Source organism: Procambarus clarkii, chromosome 82, assembly GCF_040958095.1.
Source record: "Procambarus clarkii isolate CNS0578487 chromosome 82, FALCON_Pclarkii_2.0, whole genome shotgun sequence".
Classification (NCBI taxonomy): Eukaryota; Metazoa; Arthropoda; class Malacostraca; order Decapoda; family Cambaridae; genus Procambarus; species Procambarus clarkii.
The window spans coordinates 13,833,943-13,851,556 of NC_091231.1; the positions used below are offsets into that span (position 1 = coordinate 13,833,943).

Below are 17,614 nucleotides of genomic sequence, written 5' to 3' on the forward strand. Positions count from 1 at the left end.
TAAGCCCCCAGGGTGATGATAGTGTTAAGCCCCCAGGGTGATGATAGTGTTAAGCCTCTAGGGTGATGATAGTGTTAAGCCTCTAGGGTGATGATAATGTTAAGCTTTCATCATTGTCTCCCTCCATTTCTACCTCAGAGCAACAAATATACGAAATATTGTTCTGCTTTCAACATTAATTTCAGTTGTTAAACAATTTCAGTACAACACAGAACTTGAAATATATCCAAGAGTTATTCTGAAATATATATTTGAGAATAGAACTCATTGAAAGATATATGTATAATATATTTTTTAATTGTTAGCAGTATACAGGGACTGTGAGGCTATTGGTTCCTTGATAGTGATGTTTTTCTTTTAACTAGTTTGTTGGGACAAGAGATTGTCGTCTGGTTCAGCTCAACCAGTCTCATGGTACAGAACGTTGACGTCTTGTTGAGCTCAACCAAACCCATGGTACAGGAGATTGACATCTAGTTAGGCTCAACCTGATTCATGGCACCGGAAATCGACGTCTTGTTGAGCTCAACCAAACCCTTGGTACAGGAGATCGACGTCAAGTTGAACTCAACCAGACTCATGGCACAGGAGGTCGACGCCTAGTTAAGCTCGACCATAGCGGCGAGAGCTCCACTGAAGGCGGCGTTGTAGTCGCAGGCGACCTCGTTGTGCTGGTAGTCTTGGCGGCTGTCAGTGTAGCCGTCAGACTGTAAGGAGAAGAACACTTAACGCTCTGTACACAAACTTGTGATAGCGAAGAATTAAAAACTAATCAACTTCTTGACTGTGATATTCACTGATATTCACTGAAACACTGACTGTATTTTCCTGGTTAGTGCTTAAAGACAGCCCAATATGGCTTGTACAAATAATTCATATTTAATGAATAATTTTTGGGGGCAATTTAGCAGCTTATATATATATATATATATATATATATATATATATATATATATATATATATATATATATATATATATATATATATATATATATATATGCACATATATATATATATATATATATAACTGAAAACTCACACCCCAGAAGTGACTCGAACCCATACTCCCAGGAGCCACGCAACTGGTATGTACAAGACGCCTTAATCCACTTGACCATCACGACCGGACATAATGAGGTGATAGCCGAGGCTATTTGAACCACCCCACCGCCGGCACTCGGATAGTAATCTTGGGCATAGCATTTTACCAAATCACCTCATTCTTTGGGGCACACGTGAAGAACACAAATGCGAACAAGCCTGAATGGTCCCCAGGACAATATGCAACTGAAAACTCACACCCCAGAAGTGACTCGAACCCATACTCCCAGGAGCCACGCAACTGGTATGTACAAGACGCCTTAATCCACTTGACCATCACGACCGGACATAATGAGGTGATAGCCGAGGCTATTTGAACCACCCCACCGCCGGCACTCGGATAGTAATCTTGGGCATAGCATTTTACCAAATCACCTCATTCTTTGGGGCACACGTGAGGAACACAAATGCGAACAAGCCTGAATGGTCCCCAGGACAATATGCAACTGAAAACTCACACCCCAGAAGTGACTCGAACCCATACTCCCAGGAGCCACGCAACTGGTATGTACAAGACGCCTTAATCCACTTGACCATCACGACCGGACATAATGAGGTGATAGCCGAGGCTATTTGAACCACCCCACCGCCGGCACTCGGATAGTAATCTTGGGCATAGCATTTTACCAAATCACCTCATTCTTTGGGGCACACGTGAGGAACACAAATGCGAACAAGCCTGAATGGTCCCCAGGACAATATGCAACTGAAAACTCACACCCCAGAAGTGACTCGAACCCATACTCCCAGGAGCCACGCAACTGGTATGTACAAGACGCCTAAATCCACTTGACCATCACGACCGGACATAATGAGGTGATAGCCGAGGCTATTTGAACCACCCCACCGCCGGCACTCGGATAGTAATCTTGGGCATAGCATTTTACCAAATCACCTCATTCTTTGGGGCACACGTGAGGAACACAAATGCGAACAAGCCTGAATGGTCCCCAGGACAATATGCAACTGAAAACTCACACCCCAGAAGTGACTCGAACCCATACTCCCAGGAGCCACGCAACTGGTATGTACAAGACGCCTTAATCCACTTGACCATCACGACCGGACATAGTCAAGTGGATTAAGGCGTCTTGTACATACCAGTTGCGTGGCTCCTGGGAGTATGGGTTCGAGTCACTTCTGGGGTGTGAGTTTTCAGTTGCATATTGTCCTGGGGACCATTCAGGCTTGTTCGCATTTGTGTTCCTCACGTGTGCCCCAAAGAATGAGGTGATTTGGTAAAATGCTATGCCCAAGATTACTATCCGAGTGCCGGCGGTGGGGTGGTTCAAATAGCCTCGGCTATCACCTCATTATGTCCGGTCGTGATGGTCAAGTGGATTAAGGCGTCTTGTACATACCAGTTGCGTGGCTCCTGGGAGTATGGGTTCGAGTCACTTCTGGGGTGTGAGTTTTCAGTTGCATATTGTCCTGGGGACCATTCAGGCTTGTTCGCATTTGTGTTCCTCACGTGTGCCCCAAAGAATGAGGTGATTTGGTAAAATGCTATGCCCAAGATTACTATCCGAGTGCCGGCGGTGGGGTGGTTCAAATAGCCTCGGCTATCACCTCATTATGTCCGGTCGTGATGGTCAAGTGGATTAAGGCGTCTTGTACATACCAGTTGCGTGGCTCCTGGGAGTATGGGTTCGAGTCACTTCTGGGGTGTGAGTTTTCAGTTGCATATTGTCCTGGGGACCATTCAGGCTTGTTCGCATTTGTGTTCCTCACGTGTGCCCCAAAGAATGAGGTGATTTGGTAAAATGCTATGCCCAAGATTACTATCCGAGTGCCGGCGGTGGGGTGGTTCAAATAGCCTCGGCTATCACCTCATTATGTCCGGTCGTGATGGTCAAGTGGATTAAGGCGTCTTGTACATACCAGTTGCGTGGCTCCTGGGAGTATGGGTTCGAGTCACTTCTGGGGTGTGAGTTTTCAGTTGCATATTGTCCTGGGGACCATTCAGGCTTGTTCGCATTTGTGTTCCTCACGTGTGCCCCAAAGAATGAGGTGATTTGGTAAAATGCTATGCCCAAGATTACTATCCGAGTGCCGGCGGTGGGGTGGTTCAAATAGCCTCGGCTATCACCTCATTATGTCCGGTCGTGATGGTCAAGTGGATTAAGGCGTCTTGTACATACCAGTTGCGTGGCTCCTGGGAGTATGGGTTCGAGTCACTTCTGGGGTGTGAGTTTTCAGTTGCATATTGTCCTGGGGACCATTCAGGCTTGTTCGCATATATATATATATATATATATATATATATATATATATATATATATATATATATATATATATATATGCGAACAAGGCTGAATGGTCCCCAGGACTATATGCGAATGAAAACTCACACCCCAGAAGCGTTGCGTTGCGTTGCTCCTGGGAGTATGGGTTCGAGTCACTTCTGGGGTGTGAGTTTTCATTCATATATATATATATATATATATATATATATATATATATATATATATATATATATATATATATATATATATATATATATATATATATATATATATATATATATATATATATATATATATATATATATATATATATATATATTGGGCTGCCTTTCCATTGGAGACTTTCGGCGCCGTGGACAGGAGGGGGGGGGGACCTGCTGCTTGGGTAACAGCTTCTTCCTACACGGGCTTTGCGCCCGGGAGAGGCCACTCCATACCGACAACCAGAGCATAACTCCATAGTCTCCCGAGACTGGTGGATGCCTACTACTACTACTACTACTACTACTACTAGCAACCCACCTGGTCGGGGCCGCCAACGAGAGCGCCGTACAAGATGTGCGGGTTGGGTCCTGGCTGGTTCTGGCCCCAGTTGTTGTTCAGACAAGACTGTGGTGGTATGGGACACGAGCTGCGAGGAAAAACAACACGACTGTTTTGACTTTCCGGCATAATAGTAATGAAATGTCTCAAGTCAGAACAGGTAACGAGTTTCTCACTCGTTACGTGTTGCATAGGCAACGTTAATTATAGTTGCATGTCAATTATAGTTTAAATATTTTGACATATTTAAGATTTAATGGTGAAAAATATGACTTTTTTAGTCTTTTTATGGCATAAATATTAAGCTTTTTCCTTGAAACATTGGTTGAACTTTGATAAAATTGTAGAAGCCTGTGAGTGGTGATAGTGACTGTGGCAGCAGGTAGGGATGATAGTGGTTCATGTGAGTGGTGATAGTGACTGTGGCAGCAGGTAGGGATGATAGTGCTTTATGTGAGTGGTGGTAGTGACTGTGGCAGCAGGTAGGGATGATAGTGCTTCATGTGAGTGGTGGCAGTGACTGTGGCAGCAGGTAGGGATGATAGTGCTTCATGTGAGTGGTGATAGTGACTGTGGCAGCAGGTAGGGATGATAGTGGTTCATGTGAGTGGTGGTAGTGACTGTAACAGTAGAGATGCGGGGGAGGCACCTGGAGCGGTGGTGGGGGCGTGTGGGCGGGTCTACACCGAAGCCCACGACGAAGGAGTGACCGAAGTCACCCAGGATGTAGCCAAGTTGACCGTCAGCCCACTCCCTGTTGGCCGCAGCGTCAGCTGGGTCTCCGTACTTGGCCGCCTGCAGGTAATAACAGCCGGGTTGTATATGTTTGTTAACTGTTATGCTCTCAGTCTATAGTAATAATTCCAATATGGTGAAAAAAATAATTGCAACCAATGATACGGTGCTTGTCGGTGTCTTTGTTACACTGTTGGACTGACCCAGAGGGAGATGAAGGCGACGTTGGCAGCGTGACGGTTCGAGCCCCAAGGGTCCAGGAAGACCAGGCCTCCAGGTGTGTACTGGGCGTCGTTCTTCAGGTAAGTCAGGAACGCCTTGAGGGCGTCCGCGTACTTGGTGTTGCTGGGGTCGACCAGTGACCCCAGCGCCTGAGGCAGACAAGAAGTACATAAAATAATATTAAATATAAATTTATACATAATTAATATTTACCACCATTTCACTGATTCAAAAATTTAATTTAAAAATGTACTAAGAAGATGCAAGAAAGATTGAAGCTACACAACACAAAACTCTCAGCTTATCTTCGAAAGCTGATAAGGATTTCGAAGAGTGAGAGTTTGTTTCTTGAGTAAAGTATCATTACAAATTAGATGAAAACCCACCACACAGTAACTTACGTGTTGATAGCCAGCGGTTATTGTTTATCTTATGGGTTCATTAGTATGCAACCCTCGCTTAGGAAACATTGGAAAGTTTATATTACCAGCAACTGATGTGTGATCAAGACTTTATTGACTTCTAGCTGGCATTTATCATGATATTATGCTATTTTTTCCCTAATATTTGAGGTTTTATAGTAGGTAATTACCAATAAAATAGTTATTGCGCTATGATTTATTGCACCACTTTGTTGGTCTATTTAATATGTAAATATTGTTTTGCTTACGTAAGCGCCGGCCTTCTTGTCGTCCCAGGAGAACTGGAGGGCGCCTTCCCCCAGCGAGAAGTCGTCCCAGGCCGCCTGAGCCTTGGTGAGGTAGGTGTCGTCTCCTGTGGCGCGGTACAGCCACAGCGCCCCCCACAGCAACTCGTCCCCGTACCCACTCCACGACCTGTGGGAGACACCACGTGCCCAGGTTATTATGTGTCTCCTGTGGGAGACACCACGTGCCCAGGTTATCATGTGTCTCCTGTGGGAGACACCACGTGCCCAGGTTATCATGTGTCTCCTGTGGGAGACACCACGTGCCAAGGTTATTATGTGTCTCCTGTGGGAGACACCACGTGCCAAGGTTATTATGTGTCTCCTGTGGGAGACACCACGTGCCCAGGTTATTATGTGTCACCTGTGGGAGACACCACGTGCCCAGGTTATCATGTGTCTCTGGCCTGAGGTACACAGAGCCAGGTCAGCGTGTATCACTCACCTGAGGTACAAGAGCCCGGCTCTAATCATTACCAACCCTTAAGATGTGTTTCCTTCCAAACGCTTATAAGGCGACGAAGGCTGATGACCGCATGCCTTGTGAGAACTAAATAGGTCAAAGTTTACATTTTATAATCCTGGAGCTCCTGGATCTAACCTAAGCTTACCTAGCACAACCTAACCTAACCAAACCAAACAGAAGTAAATAATTCTTTATTATATATTAAAATATCATTAATTATAGCTTATTTATATAATATTACAACGCTGAGTCGAAAAATAATACCCAAATTTTTTTTCTCTCTCTCAAATACTCGAAAAATATTCATCTGCGAAAACAATTTAATTATTAATTTTTCTCGAATTTATCTCATAACCTTTTTTTCTAATTATGTGAAAATATAAAACGGAAATTGAATAACCGGTTATATTCAAAATATCACCAGTTTTAAAAGTGAAATTTAAACGAACAAATCCACCAGGGCCGTGATGAGGATTCGAACCTACGCACGGGATATCCCCAAATGCGCCTTAGTCTTGATATATCACGTTATTTTGATTTCTGTATGTAGTGGAATTTATTCACGACAAGGGCATAACAAATTCTTTATATGGTAAATATGATTTTTGTTTAATACTGTGTATTGTATTTTTACGTATTACTTACTTATTTACTTACTTACGTATAACTTAACTTACTTACGTATAACTTAACAAAGAATTTATAACTTACAAAGACAACAAAAAATCATAATATATTATGATTATTTTAAAATACATGCAGATGATGTAGAGATTCGTGAGATTTTTCTCGCAATTAAAGTTTGACATTTATTGACGAATTGACGAGTTGACGAACATTTTTTGTATACAGGTAAGAATATCTAAAAATTTAGTCCAGAATACCCAGGATACTATAATACTTATACTTCCTGGGCGTTCTAATAATACTTATACTTTCTGGGAGATAATACAGTCTGGATGGTCAGTAACCTTGTATGTGGCCTTAGTAACCATCCCGCGAGTGACAAGTTTAACCCCTAATATATGAATGTGTTTCTATCTGTGTATATTGTCCCTGAGGTAAGTGGGGGGGGGGGCTACCTTGCTACCTTGAGGCTACCTTGAGGTGCTTCCGGGGCTTAGTGTCCCCGCGGCCCGGTCGTCGACCAGGCCTCCTGGTTGCTGGACTGATCAACCAGGCTGTTAGACGCGGGGGGGGAGAGGGAGTTGAAGTATATTGTTAGATTTCTTATGATCGATTTACTTTTCCCATTTCAAATTTGTTCAACTGTTTAAAAATGCTATAACAAGTTATGAGAATTATATAAACAAGTTTACTTTATGTTTCAATGTATAAAATAAGTAGGTAATTTAGTACTCAGAATTTGACTACTTAAAGTTGATTTGTATTCACAAACAAAATAGTTAAGAATTCACCTGTAGAAGTTTGCAGCGTCGGTGATGGAATTGTGGTACTCAAGACGGTACTCGTCGGCGAAGGCATAGAGCTCCTCGGCCACGTCCAGGAGCTCGGCCGAGTAGGCCGAGTCAACATCCTGCAACACGGGTGGTGATAAATGTTGGTTGTAGCACACGGGTGGTGGTAAATGTTGGTTGTAGCTCACGGGTGGTGGTAAATGTTGGTTGTAGCACACGGGTGGTGGTAAATGTTGGTTGTAGCACACGGGTGGTGGTAAATGTTGGTTGTAGCACACGGGTGGTGGTAAATGTTGGTTGTAGCACACGGGTGGTGGTAAATGTTGGTTGTAGCACACAGGTGGTGGTAAATGTTGGTTGTAGCTCACGGGTGGTGGTAAATGTTGGTTGTAGAGCAAATGTCTCCTCAGAGACTTAAAATGCAACGCTTGGGATAATATGAAGCAAGGTGGTGGTGTCTTGTTTCATTAGAGAGGGGGAGTGAGGCAGGTCAGAGGGAGGGGGAGTGAGGCAGGCCAGAATGAAGGGGAAGTGAGGCAGGCCAGAGGGAGGGAGGGGAAGTGAGGCAGGCCAGAGGGAGGGGAAGTGAGGCAGGCCAGAGGGAGGGGGAAGTGAGGCAGGCCAGAGGGAACCTCACCTTGAAGACGATGGAGGCGGCAGCGAGGGCGGCTGCTGTCTCCCCAGCCAGGTCACTACCTGCAGGAGCAACACCACAATAGTGTTATTGACCACAAAATGGTATTGTTCAAATGAGACGAGGTTGCCAAGCTAAGGTAATTATCAGGGGTAAAGTTCTAGGTCAATACGACTGTATAGCACCTGTGAGGGATATGAAGATATGATCTGGACTATGAGGGAAGAAATGGTGCCCAATCACTTGGACCATCGGGAATCGAACGCCGACCTGCAAGAAGCAAGGCTGTCTCTTTACCAACCAGTCCAAGTGGTTGGGCCAAATGTTACGAAGTTTGAATGCTGTGATTATAGGCACATGTTGTAATTCTGTTCCATGTAGGTATATTAGAATGTAACTAACGTAGCAAAAACCCTTTTTCTATAACTTAATATTTACATCAGAAATGAAAGGAAATCATTCTTAACATTCTTGACAATCCTATTGGCAAGAATGGCAATAGGATTGCCAAGCTCTCTCCAATATCCTCGGAAAACTTTCCTACGCAAGAACACCTTCAAAGATATTTTAAATTAAATATCTCATCACGTCTTTCTAATTTTGAGTTATGATTTTTGGGGGGATAAGGGAAGGTAGGTCTGGAGTGTGCTGACCAGGGGCGCTCGAGTCAATCTTCATGGAAGGTCGCTCCATGTACATGTCCTCAGGTCGACCCCAGAACCTGTGGTCAATATCTCCGGAACCAACCTGTGGACAATACAAAAGAGTAAGTAATAAGATTAAATTTGAAACCATACTGTCTGCATCAGTTATTTATATCATGAAGACACACGCAGGCAGACACACACACACACACACACACACACACACACACACGCACACACACACACACACACACACACACACACACACACACACACACACACACACACACACACACACACACACACACACACACACACATAAACACACACACACACAACGTGGGAAAATGAGACTAAACTGGACCTCCCTAGCACAGACGAATAGGATTACTTGCAGAACTTATTCAATTAAAAGACAAATATTATCAACTAATGATCAAATCATGGCAATAGTGAGGATAATGTTAGGTTTGAGTTAATTCGTAAATCCACACGAAATAAACACGTGTGAACGTTCCTGGCCGTACAGTGAGAGACAGTGGACGTACCTGGCCGTACAGTGAGAGACAGTGGACGTTCCTGGCCGTACAGTGAGAGACATTAGACGTACCTGGCCGTACAGTGAGAGACAGTGGACGTACCTGGCCGTACAGTAAGAGACAGTGAACGTACCTGGCCGTACAGTGAGAGACATTAGACGTACCTGGCCGTACAGTGAGAGACAGTGGACGTTCCTGGCCGTACAGTGAGAGACATTAGACGTACCTGGCCGTACAGTGAGAGACAGTGGACGTACCTGGCCGTACAGTAAGAGACAGTGAACGTACCTGGCCGTACAGTGAGAGACAGTGGACGTACCTGGCCGTACAGTAAGAGACAGTGGACGTACCTGGCCGTACAGTGAGAGACAGTGGACGTACCTGGCCGTACAGTAAGATACATTAGACGTACCTGGCCGTACAGTGAGAGACAGTGGACGTACCTGGCCGTACAGTGAGAGACAGTGGACGTACCTGGCCGTACAGTGAGAGACAGTGAACGTACCTGGCCGTACAGTTCGTACTCAGCAGTGTGGGCCTTGAGGAAGTAGTCGGTGGCCCACTTGACAGCTGCACGCCCGTACTCCGTCTGACCTGTGGGATGGGAAGACCTTCAGAACAGTCTTACAAGTGTTATATTGTTGAGTGGATGTTCTTGAAGTGTTAAGAGCACGCTGTTCGCATAACATACAGGGAACCTGTTCTTGTATTCATGTGCGTGTGTTGTTGACGCTTGTAAACATGTGAATATGTTGTTGAGATGCTTATTTATATAGTTCATAACATAAATTTTATTAAGAATTATTTTACTGCACAACTGAGTAACCGAGATAGAAACTATAAACAGTAATTACTGACCAGCGGCGGCGTATAGGAATAATTACTGACCAGCGGCGGCGTATAGGAATAATTACTGACCAGCGGCGGCGTATAGAAATAATTACTGACCAGCGGCGGCGTATAGAAATAATTACTGACCAGCGGCGGCGTATAGAAATAATTACTGACCAGCGGAGGCGTATAGGAATAATTACTGACCAGCGGCGGCGTATAGGAGTAACTACTGACCAGCGGCGGCGTATAAGAGTAATTACTGACCAGCGGCGGCGTATAAGAGTAATTACTGACCAGCGGCGGCGTATAGGAATAATTACTGACCAGCGGAGGCGTATAAGAGTAATTACTGACCAGCGGCGGCGTATCCTTGAGGGAAGTCGAGGAGGCCCCAGGCCAGCACTGTGGCGGTGTAGGCCATCGGGAAGCCGAACTTGACGTGATCTCCAGCTGTTGAGGAGAGATGGTGAGGGTCAGGCAGGGAGGGTGAGCTAGCTCTCTCTCTCTCTCTCTCTCTCTCTCTCTCTCTCTCTCTCTCTCTCTCTCTCTCTCTCTCTCTCTCTCTCTCTCTCTCTCTCTCTCTCTCTCTCTCTCTCTCTCTCTCTCTCTCTCTCTCTCTCTCTCTCTCTCTCACTCTCTCACCGTCGTAGTAGCCTCCAGTAAGGTCGTGGCCAACATCAGAACCATCGTCCAAGGCGGAGTCCCACCTCCAGGGGGTGACGCGCTGGTCCTCGGGCAGGTGACCTGAGCGCTGAGCCTCGTAGAACAGGATGGACATGCACAGGGCCTGCAAGGCACACATGTCTGTTAAGCTGAAGCTCAGCCACACCGTGTACGGCTGCAGTTAGTGAGGAAACACTACAGCAAGATGTGTAGAACATGTAACATTAATACACGCAGAATATCGACAGTGAATGAGGCAATAACTGCTTTTCATACTGGCAATTCATCTTACATATTTCCACATTAACAGACGGCATTGCAACAACATATTCCTCTAAGGTTATGAAGTCACTGGTTACAAGAGACAGTGTGAGGTACAGACCTGCGCGTAGTCGTATCTCCCCATGCCAGTGGCCGGACACGGGTTGGTGAAGGGGAACTCTGTAGTGTACTCGATTCTTTCTGGAAGTGGTTTAAAGGTAACTTGTAAGGAGTGTTAAGAATTGTTTAGATACCCCGTGCTTTCCCGTATGCCCAAGTGGGCACGGGCAGGAGTTGTCTACGGCGTTCCTGTTCCAGGAACTTGTGTGTCCCTAATACTGAGGAATCACAATATATGTTATATATATACATATATGCATATATGCTTGCTTGAAACAGTCCATCAATCAGAAATCTATTAGATATCTACTCAGTAATCTGTTCTATATAACAACTTTTTCCGAACTAGTGGTTATCCTAAAAACTTCAGATCGGTGTAAAGGGACACAGCCCGGTCTTCTATATATATTGAACGGATCTGACTCAAGGTTAGACAAAATTGCACTACGAGCATTGGCAGTGTTCAGTTACCTGTCCGGCGTAAAGCTGAACTCGCAAGCGTAAGGCTAGCGTATCTCTGGCTAGCTTACTCAGACACGCTAATGGTGAATTGAAGCTATATAAACAGGGGTGATGAATTCAGACTCACCGCACGACTCTTGGCCATTCACGATGAATGAGATCACGTTTGGACGGGTGCCTTCGTCGTAATTAGCCTGGAAATGGATCATCACATAGCCCGTCTCAAAGAACTTTTGGCTTGTGATTCTAAAGTGAGTGTTGTCTATCATTTCAACGCCACCTTCCCAGAACTGTGAATATATAATAGACCAACTTTATTATATCACCAGTAGTAACAAAATGTTAAAAGTTATAGAATAACATAATTATTATTAATATTATTATATTTGAATGTAAATGTTCTTCAAAATACTATGTCATCTTTCTCGTTATATAATAATATATCTCGCAAACACTCTAAACCTATTATATATTGTGTATACTCAAAGTATATCCACCGATACGAGAAATTGGGTGTTTTTCTCAGTCTATGTCTCCTTTTTGGGGGGTAGTTTGATAGCTCTTTTGAATTTTATAATATTTTCAATAATAAGTTGTTATAGCTCTATATAGCTATATATATATATATATATATATATATATATATATATATATATATATATATATATATATATATATATATATATATATATATATATATATATATATATATATATATATATATATATGAATATGAAAACTCACACCCCAGGAGTGACTCGAACCCATACTCCCAGAAGCAACGCAACTGGTAACTACAGGGCGCCTTAATCCGCTTGACCATTACGGCCGTCAAAAGGAAGTGATAGCCGAGGCTATTTGAGCCACTTCCCCGACGGCAACTCGGATGGTAATCTCATTCGCATATAGTCCTGGGGACCATTCAGGCTTGTTCGCATATATATATATATATATATATATATATATATATATATATATATATATATATATATATATATATATATATATATATATATATATATATATATATATATATATATATATATATATATATGTGTGTGTGTGTGTGTGTGTGTGTGTGTATTAATCTACAGACGCAGAATATCTCATAACAGGTTTTCTCAAAATGCTAAAAAAATACAGTGAAATAGAAAAATAATAAATTATTATCCTACTTCACTGTTGGGGGGGGGGAGGGGTTTCCTTGCATGAATCTATAAACAAAAAATGAAACACTGAAATAACTAGTCAGTCGAAACTGAAATGGTTAAAAAATGGTTAAAAAGCTGTTCTGGTCGCGCCGTCAGATTAACAAAGCCATCACTCACAGCCACGTTCTTGACGGCGGCGTCGAAGGTGATGAGGACGTCGAGGCCAATGAGAGGAACCAGGGTCACGGAGGTGAAGTTGCCGTCATAAGTGTTTAGCGACTCGAACATGATAGTGACAGACTCGCACATCTGAGCCTCCACTCCTGGAAGGGTAAACCTACACGTTCATTCCTCAGTCTTTGCCTCTACACGACAGATGGTAAACTACGCGAGTATTCTTCCTTCTTTGGTTCCTTACTATAGATAGCTAGCTAAACTACTCAAGCACTCATACATTCATTTTGTTATTCATCTATGAATAACAGCGTAATCTATGTTATTAATACTCACAATCTATGGTTCTACACGTTGGATATATATGGTGCTTGTGTAAATAAAAGACAAGCTATGTCTTTGACTCCTCAAGCAGGGAAAGAGAAAGACATAGTCTCTCTGACTTGGTGCCTTCTTTTGATAACTACTTACTAGTATTGTATCGGAATGTGACCCATTACCTGAGTGAGGACCTAGAGGTATGTACGTAGGCTGGCTGACTGGGTCATCACCTGTACGTAGGTGGGTGATGCTGAGTGACTGGGTCATCACCTGTACGTAGGTGGGTGATGCTGAGTGACTGGGTCATCACCTGTACGTAGGTGGGTGATGCTGAGTGACTGGGTCATCACCTGTACGCAGGTGGGTGATGCTGAGTGACTGGGTCATCACCTCTATGCAGGTGGGTGAGGCTGAGTGACTGGCTCAGCACCCGTATGCAGAACTACCGAGTCAGGAACTCAAATATACATATTTTGAAGACGAAGCAACCTTGCACGTAACTTATGAATGTACAAGGGACGAACTTCGTCTTGGGACCGACCGCTGAAATTTTGATTGAGTCCGAGCAGACGTGATTGTGTTGAAATACACCACTTTAGGATTGCTGCGTTCGGACAGTTCTTTATTTAGTACTTAAAGTGATGGTTTCACCGCTCAGTCAGGGGATAGCCTTATACTCTGAACACCAATATTTGTTTGCTTACACACACATATAAATATCTGAGTTAAAATATCATTTGGTTTCAATTAATCTAACCTTATATATACTGAGGTCGTTAATAATTCGCTCACCTTATATCATCGCCTACTAAAATTTACGCACAGGATTTCAATGTCAGTTTGACGCACCGATAAACTAAGGAGGTATATATTAACGAATAATTCCTGCATGATAGTCAGCTGAGCGCATCATACGCCACAAATAATATATCTCTTTTACCAAATGTTTTTGTGCTAAGTTATAGAGGTGTTTAGGAGCTGTGAAATAGATCTTGGATAAACATATGATAAGGATGTTATCTAGAGGATAAATATAATATATAACAAATATAAACAGGGCAAGATCTTACTAAGGAAAAGGGAAAGTTGTGAGTTTAGGAGAGGTTGTGTTCTCTGGATGTTAACATCAATAAAATTGTTCGTATTATTCTTTAGTTATAGAGGTAAAGCTGACTGAACCTTTATACATGTGTATTGTCAGTAACTATGTGGTGGTGTGTGAGGACCTGAGTCAGTGTCTGGGTGTAGGTGTGTGAGGACCTGAGTCAGTGTCTGGGTGTAGGTGGGTGAGGACCTGAGTCAATACCTGGGTGCAGGTGGGTGAGGACCTGAGTCAGTGTCTGGGTGTAGATGGGTGAGGACCTGAGTCAGTGTCTGGGTGTAGGTGTGTGAGGACCTGAGTCAGTACCAGGGTGTAGGTGGGTGAGGAGCTGAGTCAGTACCTGGGTGTAGGTGGGTGAGGACCTGAGTCAGTACCTGGGTGTAGGTGGGTGAGGACCTGAGTCAGTACCTGGGTGTAGGTGGGTGAAGACCTGAGTCAGTACCTGGGTGTAGGTGGGTGAGGAGCTGAGTCAGTACCTGGGTGTAGGTGGGTGAGGACCTGAGTCAGTACCTGGGTGTAGGTGGGTGAGGACCTGAGTCAGTACCTGGGTGTAGGTGGGTGAGGACCTGAGTCAGTGTCTGGGTGTAGACCTGAGTCTGTACTTGGGTGTAGGTGGGTGAGGACCTGAGTCAGTACCTGGGTGTAGGAGGGCGAGGCTGACGAGCCCCAGCAGGAGGACCTGGACGAGGACTCTGGTCATGTCTGAGGCTTGAGACACACTGGTGACGGGAGATAGAGTCGCTGCCCTTATATACCCTCCGAGGCTCCCTCGCTATCTTTAGCACTTGGCTCAATCTTTGTAAATACATATAATTTTTTAACGTTTGTACGGTTGAGTCCTCCAGGTGCCCCTTAGCTCTCTTTTTACTGCATAATTTCATTTGAAATTACTGCAAATTATCATAATTCTTAGAGGGAATATCATTTAAATTGTGGTTCACCTAAATAAGCTAAAAGTCTGCTCTCCTTTTCTCTTCCCCTTGCAAGAAACTTCATAGCCAGAAATAATCGAAGACCAATACGTAATGTTCATTTGCTCAATGTACTCAATGTTCAATCCATGTGTGTGAAGACTTGGTCCACTCTTCTGCTAGGTCTTTCCTTTCTGCTCCATATTTCCTTTCCATCATATTGTGTTAGCAGGTTTATTTCCTGCTACTTCTATTGGCTTTCGTCTCCATGTCTCCTACCCCCTTCTTGGATTAATTGATTTGCAGTTAATCTACCATTACTAGCATTATTGCTCACAGTCTAAGGGGATAATTCAGGCCCACTTTGGATAATGTTCATGGAATCTTTGTGTGAGTTCTCGTGTTCATGTTTGTGTCTTCTGTAATTCTCTGAGGATTGTAAATCACCGCTACAGTCGCTTGTTTCTATTTCTGCTGAAGTGACATATGTAACGTAATCTGCATTAGTGGTAACCTCCTCAAAATTTATCTCTATTTGTTTAAAAAAAAATCAGGAAGGTTGACAGTTGTTTTAGAGGAAGACGAGAGGCACATTTAGTGATGAGAGATCCACTACGTACAACGCTCTTTAAAATCAGGTGTAACATTGGGTGAACACAGGTAGAGTAGATTACAGGCGAGGTACAGGTACATGAAGCACAATTAGAGGGCAGGTGCAGCTGTTCACAGCAGCACTCACCATTTGTTATCACTAGTTCACATCAACACTCACTAACCCGAGTCTTCATCAATAGTTATCAACCATTTTCTCATATACGTCAATACAGTCAAGGCTCCTCAGACTGCTCCCCACTCCATAGAAATCACCTCATTTGCAATGAAATTTCAGGATGTCATCATTGCTATCTGGGACCAGAATGTTGCTGGAGGTTCAGTCAAGAGGAACCAGTTGACCTTGCAAGGTCAAAGTAACATTCAATGACATGTGAACCCATTGTCAAGACCAAGACACAAGAAGTTCTATTGGTCTAGTAACAATAGAAGTCGAATGACATGCTTGCTCTTCGAAGTTCATGTGTGAACTGACAGCTTGAGGTCTGAGATGGTCTGTGACAGCTTGAGGTCTGAGATGGTCTGTGACAGCTTGAGATCTGAGAGGGTCTGTGACAGCTTGAGGTCTGAGTTGGTCTATGACAGCTTGAGGTCTGAGATGGTCTATAACAGCTTGAGGTCTGAGATGGTCTATAACAGCTTCAGATCTGAGATGGTCTGCTATGAGGGGGTTGCCGATCAGTGCTTATTTCGGGCCAAGAGTTGACATACAGTGCTAGAGGCGACTCAGACATTTGTATAAATTATATATTTTTTTTACCAGATTTAGGTTTATATATTTTATATAACTGGTTATTGAAAGTATAGAGATACTCTGTCATGCGTAAATATTCCATTATGAAGCAATGGCGCCTGAAGTGAAGTTTAATTTACGGATAGCTGAGTGTATGACTGACACAGAGAATGGATTAGTTGAGTTCATTATTATTATAATTCATGAATTGATCATTCTGGGTCATTATTATTCAGTGCATTACGGCCGGTTGAAAAAATTGTGATTAATATTTCTATCGTTATTATTGTGTCGCAATATTTCTTCCAAAATATATTTAATCCTCATTGATTAGATTATACAAACCTGTACGGTGAGTAACTAAGTGGATGACCAGTGACTGCTGATACCTTTGGTACCTCTGTTCTTCTACCTAATGTAGGGGAACAGGAGTCTGTTCTCTGTTGTACGGTTACACAAGACTTCAAGAGTCTTGTGTAACCGTGCAACAACACACGATCCACCACCCCTTCAAGTCCACTACGGGCTCACCATAACCCGTGCTGCTCGGAACTTTTTGTTCCGAGTGACTGAATCTATAACAACAACAATCCCCGTCTCGCCTCTCCCCCTACGGGTTACCAGACGGCACGAAAGAATAATAATGAAATCGTGTGATGCACGATCTTAACAAGGAAAAAAAACAATACTGGCTGTTTCTCTCTCAGCTTCACATGGAATTATTTTGAGCAAGCAAGTTGTGTCTCCCTGCAATCTTCCTCAGCTCTCTCCCGGACGGTTCTACCTCAAGGAGGCTGCTGTGGACCCCCTGTGACTTAACCATCCCATGGATGATGCTCCACCGATGGACAAGGCTGGGTTCCATGCTACGTCAACAATCAACCAAGTAGAGGCAGAGACAGACAGTGCCCTGGAAGTGTCTACCTCTGTCCCCTACTCATTACCTCAGCAGTTGGGACAAGCCTGTCACTGTCTCCGTTTACACTGCAGGCTATAAATATCTCATATTAGACCT

General features: G+C 43.6%; 1 protein-coding gene across 1 annotated transcript; it reads right to left on the reverse strand.

The window, feature by feature from the left end:
- Window positions 1-281: 281 nt before the first annotated feature.
- Window positions 282-15,104, reverse strand: LOC123764237 (endoglucanase E-4). The gene is made up of 15 exons (XM_069316119.1): window positions 14,980-15,104; window positions 12,924-13,069; window positions 11,723-11,885; window positions 11,135-11,214; window positions 10,732-10,876; window positions 10,444-10,539; window positions 9,761-9,849; window positions 8,726-8,819; window positions 8,076-8,134; window positions 7,439-7,557; window positions 5,519-5,684; window positions 4,830-4,997; window positions 4,541-4,686; window positions 3,871-3,979; window positions 282-707 (listed from the first exon to the last, which is right to left on the reverse strand). Exons 1-15 carry the CDS (start codon window positions 15,041-15,043, stop codon window positions 600-602), a joined length of 1,752 nt encoding a protein of 583 aa, XP_069172220.1. The 5' UTR covers window positions 15,044-15,104; the 3' UTR covers window positions 282-599.
- Window positions 15,105-17,614: the final 2,510 nt, after the last annotated feature.

Excerpts from the sequence above, each read along its gene's own strand:
- LOC123764237 (XM_069316119.1), bottom strand. The coding sequence starts at position 15,043 with ATGACCAGAGTCCTCGTCCAGGTCCTCCTGCTGGGGCTCGTCAGCCTC. Across the intron at positions 10,540-10,731 it reads TACTGGAGGCTACTACGACG|CTGGAGATCACGTCAAGTTC; the intron begins GTGAGAGAGTGA and ends TCTCCTCAACAG. Across the intron at positions 3,980-4,540 it reads CGCCCCCACCACCGCTCCAG|CTCGTGTCCCATACCACCAC; the intron begins GTGCCTCCCCCG and ends TTTTCCTCGCAG.